Source organism: Propithecus coquereli, unplaced genomic scaffold (assembly GCF_000956105.1).
Source record: "Propithecus coquereli isolate 6110/MARCELLA unplaced genomic scaffold, Pcoq_1.0 Scaffold1, whole genome shotgun sequence".
Lineage (NCBI taxonomy): Eukaryota > Metazoa > Chordata > Mammalia > Primates > Indriidae > Propithecus > Propithecus coquereli.
In genome coordinates this window covers 13637241-13647908 of record NW_012133857.1, presented here as the reverse complement: position 1 = coordinate 13647908, position 10668 = coordinate 13637241, and the positions used below count along the sequence as shown (strand labels likewise).

The following is a 10668-nucleotide window of genomic DNA, read 5'->3' as shown; positions in this document are numbered from 1 at the left end:
CCGAATGTTTATAGCAGCACAATTCACAATTGCAAAGATGTGGAAACAACCCAAGTGTCCATCAATACATGAGTGGATTAATAAAATGTGGTATACATATACCATGGAGTACTATTCTGCTTTAAGAAACAATGGTGATAAAGCACCTCTTGTATACTCCTGGATAGAGTTGGAATGCATTCTACTAAGTGAAGTATCCCAAGAATGGAAAAACAAGCACCAGATGTACTCACCATCAAATTGATATTAACTGATCAACACGTAAGTGTACATATAAGAATAACATCTATTGGATGTCGGGCAGGGGGGAGGGGGAAGGGGAGGAGGGGACGGGTATTTGCATACACAAAGAGTGCAATGCGCACCATCCAAGGGATGGACACATTTGAAACTCGGACTTGGGGGGAGGGGAAAGGCAAGGGCAACATACGTAACCTAAACATCTGTACACCTGTAATATGCCGAAATAAAAAAAAAATTAATCCAAGATGGATTGAAGAATTAAATGTTAAGGCATGAAACCATAAAAATTCTAGAAGAAAACATATGACAAACTCTTCTAGACATCAGCCTAGGTAAAGATTGTCTGTGTAGTGTGAGAGAGAGAGAGAGAGAGAGAGAGAGTGTGGGTGTGTGTGTGTGTGAGTGTATGTGGGTATACACATACATTTCTCTCTACCTTAGATATGCTTCAGAAAACATCCTTAAATTATGATTTTCCCAGCAAGTTAGGAGGTTTTGCCTGTTTTACCCCAAGCAGTATAAATAATTTTTATTACAGAATCACATGTATGTGCTTTTTAAATCAAAAATATAAAGTAACAATAAACATAATGTCCCAAATATATTACCTGTCTATATTCGATAAGCACTGCTGTATAGCCAATTCTGAGAAGTTTTGGTATAAAAAGAGATTTAAAAAATGAGTGACAGCTGAAAGGAGTTTAGCAAGTTGTAACCTGATGAAAATTATCTAGTAAAAAGGGAAAAATTAACACTACACACAGCAAGTTAAGAATAAAAGTCCCATAGAGAAGAAATGTTAGACAATTAATAAATTGGTGCTGCTCTCATGTGCTCTCTGAAGCACACCGGTGCACATGCTCCCATACACACTCGCCCCAATTTGAATCCAGGCTCTTTAAACTTGACAGTGAAGAGGAAATATTATTATTCGGATTCAATTATTATTATATTATTCAGAGAATAATATAAACATTAATAATTCCTTGAACAAAACAGATCAAAGTATGTTGCTGCCCTACTTATGTTACCCGGTACCTCCCTCCTAAGATGAATGTGGTCCATTACAATTTTGCCCTAGAATTACAAGCTTCTTTTGGGGGGGTAAAAGATTTATTTTTCAATTGAACTAAAACTTGGTTAGTGAACAGTAAAACTGACAATTCCTGAAACTACAGAAGTTAGTTATTCCTAATTCAAATCACACTACTAATGTCCTACAATTTAAAATAAAAAAATTATACATGTTTCATAATGTAATGTTTTATAAAATAACCAAAGATGGCCCCTGTATATTGGCCCCTATGTTGTTTATTTCTTTACAGCAGGCAAGCACCGTTAGCTCAGATATCACCATTGCCAAATTCAAATTTTTACACACCTAATTGCTTTAGATATCACCCCAATAAGCACATTCTCAGCCATTTAGAGCCTGAATGCATTGTATATCCATTGAAACTGCACTCAACATCTGTTAATCACACATAAGACAAATCTTGGGACTCTGAAGTACCCCAAGCTGCCCTTCAGAGCTCTCTGACCCACAGATTCTCCATTTTACAGCTGAATGACCTCATCTAGACATATAAGCCCCACCTCTGCTACCCCTCTTCCCCAGAGAGTTCTCTTGCCCTCTTCCCCATCTGGGTGGTGGCCCTGCTGTCTTTGGAAATTCTATCTCCAGAAGGTCATAGCTGTGAAGGACTTCCCTTTGCAACCTGCCAAATTGCTGCCCACATAGCTCATTGTATGCTACTGTCACAAGAGTGGGAATGTCTTTTTCCCTGATCGGCCCTGAAATCTGAAATTTACTACAAATGTATAAATTCTTTCAGTGAAATTTTATCAAGAGTAGCAACTATATTTGAATCATTTTAAGGAGAAAACTACATATCAAAAAATACCTTGAAAGCTAACCAAAAATATGAAAAATTTTAAAGTTTCCATAGGAAAATTTCCACATATAGCCTATTCAAGCAATTTCACATGTCAACCAAATGAAAAACAATAAGCACTTTAGCACAAATGGCACAAGTTTTCTAAGCAGCAGCTGATATACCCTAAAAAACAATGAGACCACAGGGGTCATGGTCCCCTCCCAAAAGTGAGCAAGGTGCAACGAAGAAGGCACACGGCAGAAACCCAGTACATGTTCTCTCACTGGGAGGTCCTCATTGTTGACTAGTATGTGCTAAGGCAGAGCCACAACAAGGTCCAGTCCTGTGATCTAACTAAGAACTGGAAAAACATCCAGGAAAAATCTGACCATTTTAATCAACACCACCTATGCAGTATTGATGTCCAAAATGCTTTATCTGAATCTAACCATGAGAAACAATTAGACAAATATAAATTGAGGGACATTTTGCAAAATAACTGGCCTGGGAAATTCAACAATGTCAATCATGAAATGAAAAAGAAAACCAAGCCTGGGGAACTGTTATAAAAGAGATTATAAATGACATAATAACTAAATACAATAATTAATTACTGATTAGATCCTATATCCTTGCCCCCTGCCCCGCAAAAAAGCAATCAACAAAAACAGCTGTAAAGGATATTCTTAGGAAAATTAGGGACATTTAAATATGGACTATATGTTTTATAGTACTATTGTATCAATGTTAAGTTTCCTAAGTATAATAAATATATTGTCATTATGTTGAAGAATGTCCCTTTTCTTATGAGATACATATTGAATTATTTAGCAATGAAGCATTAGAATGTCTAAATTCTAATGTGGGGGGAAGAATGTGACTCCAATATGGCAAAATACTGGTAATTGGTAAATCGAAGGGAAGGAGATATGAATGTTCTGTATATTATTCTTGTAAATTATGTGTAGACTTGAAATTTTTCAAAATAAAAAGTTAGATTAAAAAGTCAGACAAGTTCTTCTTTTAAAGATAACATGAAAGAATCATCCTCAAATCAAACATATTGCCATATGTCAGATACAGTTATGAGGGCCATTAACTTGATTCTTTTACACTGTATTCTATTTTCTCTTCTCTCATTCTCTCTCAAATCCCTTTAATCAGGCTTTCACTCCCATCACTCAACCCAAACTACACTTACCAAGATCTCCAATAAAATCTCACATTGCCAGAACAATCAACTCGCAGTCCTCATCTTAATCAATCTCGACAGCATCTGACATATTCAATCATTCCCTTCTCTAAATATTTTCTTTGTTGGTCTCTAAGACACTAATGTTTCATGTCTCCCTATACCTCACTGTCCACAATTTTTCAACCTCTTCTGACCGATTCTTCTCTTCCTCCTATCACTAAACACTACAGTTTCTAAGGATTCTATCTTCAACTCACTTCTTCTTCACCTACAGTAACTCCTTTACTGTTTTCATCTAGTTCCCTAGCTTTAAATACCATCTAAATACAAATGACTTCCAACTTCACACTACAACTCCACATTCACATAGCCAACTGCCTACCTGACACCTTTACTTCAGTATCTGAGAGTCATTTCAAATTTAACATGCCAAAAATTGAATTCTTTGATTTCCTCCCCAAAACATATCCCTTCCCAAACTTCTACATCTCAGTGAACGGCAAATACATCCTTATAGTTATTCAGGCAAAAAACTCTAGAGTCACATTCAATTCCTCTTTTTGTATGCTATTAGCAAATCCTGTCAGTTCTAACTTCAAAATTTATACACCTTACCACTTCTTACAATCCTGGTGAGTACTTGAGTCTAAGCCATCATGATGGCTAGTATAATCTTCTGCCTAGTCTCCCTGCTACTGCCCTTGCCCCACTATAATTCTAGTCTCAACAAAGCAGCCCAGAATAAAGAACATGTCCCTTCTCTGTCCAAAGCCTACTGAATAGCTTCCTGGCCCATTAAATAAAAACTAATGCCCTTGACATGGCCTACAAGGCCCTATTATATTCAGCCCCTTGCTTCCTGTATAAGCCCATCTCCTTTTATTACCCTCACCTTCACGCATTCAACTACAGTAAAATTGCCTCACTATTCCTGAACAAGATAAGCACACTCTGCATGTAAAGAAAGAAAAGAGGGTAGAGATGAAACACATGGATTAACAGTATTTGGGGCCTGGAAAAGGAGAGGTATCACTGAAGCAATATTTATAATAGTGGAAAAAGAAAGGAGAAGAATACAACTTACAAATATAATAGGGAACAGAGTAAAATACCACGAATAGAAAAAATAAATACATTAAGTCAATACAGTGATTATTTCTGGATGAGAATATGATGGGCACTTTTATTTCTTCTTCAAACTTCCCTTATATTTTCAAAGGTTTTAAGCTTCGATAAGACTGGTCTATTTCTTGCTCCAACTTTGGCCCTTGCTCCAAGGATGTGGTCCAGGGTATGGTCATTTAGGGGTCTCAACAGAAAGCCAAAAGTACTTTACCAAAGCCCCTACAACATGCCAACAGTACTGGATGCCTGGTGAAGTCTACTCAGGTTTTTAACCTATCAGGGGTACTTTTTTTTTTTTTCCTTTTTTTTTTTTTTAATTTCAGCATATTATGGGGTACAGATGTTTAGGTTACGTGTGTTGCCCTCGGTACTTTTTTATTAACATTCCTGGAGTCTTGCACTGCCCATAAGAAACAAGGAATAATTCCATCATATGAGGGGAATCTGTATACTGATTAAGGGCCCCATTCTCTTGTGTTCCCTCTTCTCTGAAATTTTGCACCTTAATTTCCGGCCTACCTGGAAATTCCAAATTCCAACCTCCATTTCCTCATACCCTAAAAGACTACCACATTCTTTTATTTATCAATAGGTAAGGATTTATATGATTGTCATTTTGTTAATTGTTTCCTATTGTGTATTCTTTTGCATTTACTCTCTTACTTTGTGTTTGATTAATTTTTTGTATTGATACATTTTGATTCTTTTCTCTTTTTCTCTTCTGTATCTTCTATAGATATTTTCTTTGTGGTTACCATGAGGCTTATGTAAAACATCTTTTAAGAGTCTATTTTAAGCTGATAACAACTTCAATCAAATACAAAAACCCATCAATTCCCTCCCCTAATTTTGTTACTGATGTCACAATTTACATCTTTTATATTGTGTATCCATTAACAAATTTTTGTAGTTATAGCTATCTTTAGTACTTGCCTTTTAACTTTTATACTAAAAGGGAGTCATGTACTACCTTTATATTATTACAATATTCTGTATATGTCTCTATATTTGCCTTTACCTATGAGTTTTATATTTTCATATACTTCTATGTTGCTGTTTAGCATCCTTTTATTTCAATGTAAAGAACTCCTTTTAGCATTTTTTGTAAGGCAGGTGACAAACTTCCTCAGCTTTTGTTTGTCTGGGAAAGCCTTTCGCTCACCTTCATTTTTGAAAGACAGCTGTTTTTCCCTTCAGTGCAATGAATATATCATCCCTCTCCCTTCTGGCCTGCAAGGTTTCCACCGAGAAATTAAGTCTTATGGAGGCTCCCTTGTACGTGACAAAGTCCCTTTACTCTTGCTACTTTCAAATTCTGTCTTTGACTTTTGACAATTTGACTATACTGTATTTCAGTGTGCATTTCTTTGGGTTCATCTTAAAGGGGTTCTTTGGGCTTCAAGAAACGATGTTCTCTCCTCAGATTTGGGAAGTCTTCGGCCATTATTTCTTTAAATAAGCTTTCTAACCTATTCTTTCTTTCTTTCTTTCTCTTTTCTTCTTCTTCTTCTTCTTCCTCTTCTCTTTCTTTCTCTCTCTCTCTTCTCCTTCTGATAATTCCATATTGAGTATATTGGTTTCCATAATGGTATCCCACAAGTTCCTTAGGCTTTTTTCACTCTTTTTCATTCTTTTTTTTTTTTTTTCCCCCAAGAGATGTGGTCTCAGTATGTTGCCTGGGCTATATGTGAATTCCTGGGCTCAAGCAATCCGCCTGCGTCAGTCTCCCAAGTAGCTGGGATTACAGGTACATGGCACTTCACCCAGCTCTTTTTTCTTTTTGATCCTCTTAATGAATAATTTAAATGACCTATCTTCAAATTGACTCATTCTTTCTTCTGTTTGATCAAAAATGCCATTGAAGTTCCCTACAGAATTTTCAGTTCAGTTATTGTATTCTTCAGCTCCATAATTTCTGTTTAGTTCTTTTTTTTATGGTTTCTGTCTTCTTTTGATATTCTCATAATGTTCACATATCATTTTCCTTATTTAGTTGTCTGTGTTCTCTTGTAACTTACTGAATTAAACAATCTTAGACAATTAGTTTGAGTTGTTTGGCAATTCTTAGAACTCCATTTCTTTATGGTCAGCTACTGGGTATTTATTTCAGTTCTTTGGTTGTGTCATATATCCCCAATTCTTCATCCTCTTTGTAGCTTTGCCTTGGTGTTTGCAGGTATGAAGAAATGGCTACCTCTCTCAGTCTTCATGGACTGGCTTCAATAGAGAAAGATCCTCACCAACCAGCCCAGCTAAGATTCCAGGAGCCTCTCAAACCTTATCTATGGATGTACACACTCCACTCCTCTCTCCCTTCTGGGAATCTTGGGATTCTTTGCCTTCTCCCAATCTCACAGAGCCATGCTGGCAGCAGTAAATTACCTACCTCTTTTCCCTACAGCATTGCACTGAAAGGCCAGAATGCATGCTTCACTCTTCTCCTTCCCTCCTGGGGCATAAGTATCAGAATTATGCATCTTCTCCCAATCTTGCAGAGCTCTACTGGCCACAGTTAGCTGCCCTCCCTTTTTCTCTAGAGTAGTGTACTGAAAGGCTGGGGCACTGGATGCCTGCTCCCACTTCTCTCACTCCCTCCTAGGAGAGAAATCTTAGGATTGTGCACTTTTCCCAGTCTCACAGAGCTGTGCCAGCTGCAGTGAGCCTCCCACTCTATTGTTTTGTTCTAAGCTGCCCCTACATGTTTAAACTGTGTTGGTTACTTCAGCACTCTGGGTGACACAGGACAAAAAGAGGTCACTCGAGCAGCACCCAAAAATGCCAGGGATATTGGATGTATACTCTACTCACTCTTTCTTTCATCCGTATGGAGGAGTCACAGACTGAGTCAAATTCTCTCTTGGCCACCTTTGGGGAGGGGTTGATGCAGGTCAAGTGAAATTGTCTTCTTACCTGTTTCAATGTGGCTGTTTTTCATTTTGTGGTCCTCTAGGGTACTACAACTTCTTCGCTAAATTCTGGACCTCTTATAAAGGTATTTTTCTCAGTATATTCTTGTTAAATCAGTGTTTCTGTTGGGGCATGAGAACTGAGACTTCTTATTCCAGCAAATTGCTGATGCCATGAAAGACTACCATTTTCTGGCTGGGCTCTATTCTGCCACAACACAGCAAACTCAAAAATTCTCTGGGGAAAAAAGCCAGAGTAAACATAGAGCTCTCCTTGTGTACATCTCTTCCTTCAAGAGTCATAGGCCCTCAAGATCCTGCCTACATCCACTGTTCTCCAGTGCCTACATACAGTTGTCTTTTAATATTTTCTCTAGATTTTAGAACTTTTATTCTGAACCATCAATCTGTTAGACATTTGGATATGGAAGTTGATTCCAGGTAGCTTTCTAAGATTTACATGCAAAAATCTATGTTTCTTTGCTTCTACAAAGAAAGAGTGCTTCCTAATATGGCTGCTCTGTATAACTCATTATACAGCTATATCTCCTCTGCTTTCCTCAAACAAACTGAATCCACGTAGGAATACTTCTGCTAGTAAAGTATTCCCCAATTTCCTTTACAACTACCATAAATGGGGCATATGGCTCTTGGACTTAAGATGAGTCCCTTATTATCTATCAGAAAGTACATGATTTTGCTGGCATTTTCTAAGACACTCTATTTCTGCATCCCTAGATTTTCTCCTTATCTCCTTTTCTCACATTGTTCCCATGCAGCTGCCACCCAATTTCGGCTCCGGTCAGCACCATTATTGACCAAGGTGCTATAAATCAAATATATTATTTCTATATTTTACGATAAGCCATTCACATCCACAAAACATATTTTTTGGCACTTTCTAAGATATATGCTTTGCTGATTCCAAGTCTAGATACTTTTACCTTTCCCACATAACTTCTGTCCTGTCTGATGCTTTTGACAGTCCTTGCTTATAAACTTGAATTGGCAGATTATTTGTTGCAAAGGTTCACAAACATGGGATTTGCAAGATTTTGTTTTTCTTTATATCGTTGTGGCTTTACTTGTTTTGTAAAAGCAGGGGAAAAATAAGAAGCATGCTAGTTGAGTGTTCCCATCAGAACATTCTAAGTTATATTCTTATTTATACTCAATAACAAATTTTGTCTTGGAAGGCATATCAGATATTTACTAATAAATACCACCTCCAAATCTACCCTTCTAAGCACTGATCTTGAGGCTGGGACTCACAAATTTTCTTTCACAGTCTCCTTTGTCAGTTCGGGGCATTAGAGAGATACTGGATAAAAGGAAGTAAGGCAGTGGGAGGCTGGTTCTTACTGTTCCTGTAACAATTTCCCACCATTGGAAACTGGTTCCAGCCTCCAGTTACTTTTGGCATTCCCTGAAACAGCTTCATTACCACCTTCTTCATATATACCAGCAGTAGCCATGCGATGTCCCCTCCTCAAATGTTTGAGTTCAAGTGTCTCAAGACCTATCTTCCATGTTATTGAGTTCTGGTATCCCCAAACCCATTATCTCTTTTGTATCCCCCACCATTAGAGTGTAGACTGTTTTCTGCAGTTATTTTATTCTTTTGTTCCTTCACCCTTCAAACGTGTGTGTAAACAATTTCCTACATTAAATTCTACCAAATAAAGTGACTCAGGTATTCTATTTTCCTGAATAAACCCAAACTGACCAGAAAGTTACTCTGATACTTAACTCAACTTCTGGTCAAAAATATCATTTCTACTACAGGAAGCTATCTTGGTTGAAAATTATACCATACTTAAAATTTATATTTTAAAATAATGGATTTTTAAAAATAAAATCAAAATTTTATAATACATTTTTATTACTTTTAAAAATAGGACATGACAGCAAAGAATTTTTTAAAAATCACTCATGCACTCATCCCAACATGCCCAAACAACAAATTTTAACATTTTGATATATTTACTATTAGTTTTTTATGCAGACTGCTTCTGTTTTTCAAATTTGTGATGAAACTATTCATTTTTTATGTTGTCTTTTTATCTCACAGTATGCCTTTAAACATTTTTTCAATTTCTAATTGCAAATGAAAGACTTTAAAAGTCTCCTTCACTTTGACATACAGAAACAAAATGATAGAAAATCTATTAATCACTATGCTGAAAACAGTACATAATTTTTTAAAAACATACCGCATGCATAACTGTTTTTATAAAATTTACAACTCAGCTTACTTTCCAGTATATAGGAAAACAGATTAAACTTGTCAGTATTTTAAGAAAAAATTATGTCCTCAGAATTATATATGATAATGCATGTATATGTTTTCAAGAAAAACAATAGTATATTTTACCCTATGAATCAGAAAGAAAAATAGCCTTTCCTCCACAGCCTATAAAACTAAATTTAGTAAGGCCAAATACTCACCCCCTATTACTGACAATTGCCTTTTTCAAGTGAATGTAATTTGCCGGAAAGATCCCCTGTAAAAGAGAAAAGATTTCCCATTAGAAAAAAATAAATTATGATTAACACCTCACATATAATAAAACAGCAATCGTATTTCAACATGGAAACACAGCAGATCTCCTAATACAGCAGCCATTTTGGATATTAATTTAAAAAGCAGAGTTGTACAAAGTATATTACGTAGGAATTTGATGGCCATATGTCATCAGAGTCTATCCTCAGGAGAAAACTGATCTTATGTGCTGCAAAAATAAAGCTTTAAACTTAAATTTTAAAAGAGTTATAAACTGGAGGTCATCTATCAAATCACTCTCAGGATACAGCATTATGTACAGAGGTTACCATGTATCTCCAAAACCAATATAATCATCTAAACAACAATTTACAGATTATCCAGCTCTGAGCTGAAAAAACGATTCCCAGACTCTGGCTAACATTTATATTCACAAAAATGAATCAATTTGGGAGCTTCTATAAATATGCCTTCTTTTACTCTTTCAAAACTGTTTCCACTTTGCTATTTACTATAATTTGATTTCAATTCCTAAGAGAAAAGAAGTGTATTCTTTCTTAGAAACCACGTTAGTTTTACAGTGTTTCACCCTTTGTCCTGACGTATGAAACTCTCTTCAAATAAACACAGATGGCCTAAATATTTTTTACATTCTTTGGCCCACACTACAACCAACAGTAAACTCAATCAAAACCATTATCAGGGAGGAAAAAAAATGGTGGACTAGATTCATCCTGCCAACATGCTGCTCCCAAAGAAAGAACTGAAAATTGTAGGAGGATCCCTCTTCTCTGAAGCAACATTGTGAAATCACAGAGT

At 36.3% G+C, this 10668-nt stretch overlaps 1 protein-coding gene across 1 annotated transcript in view; it reads right to left on the bottom strand.

The window, feature by feature from the left end:
* Nucleotides 1-10668, bottom strand: part of DOCK3 (dedicator of cytokinesis 3) — a 681302-nt gene that overhangs the window by 488913 nt on the left and 181721 nt on the right. The window contains exon 4 of the mRNA XM_012639462.1: nt 9795-9850. Within this exon, the coding sequence (XP_012494916.1) occupies nt 9795-9850 (56 nt within the window). The remainder of the gene's footprint in view (nt 1-9794; nt 9851-10668) is intronic.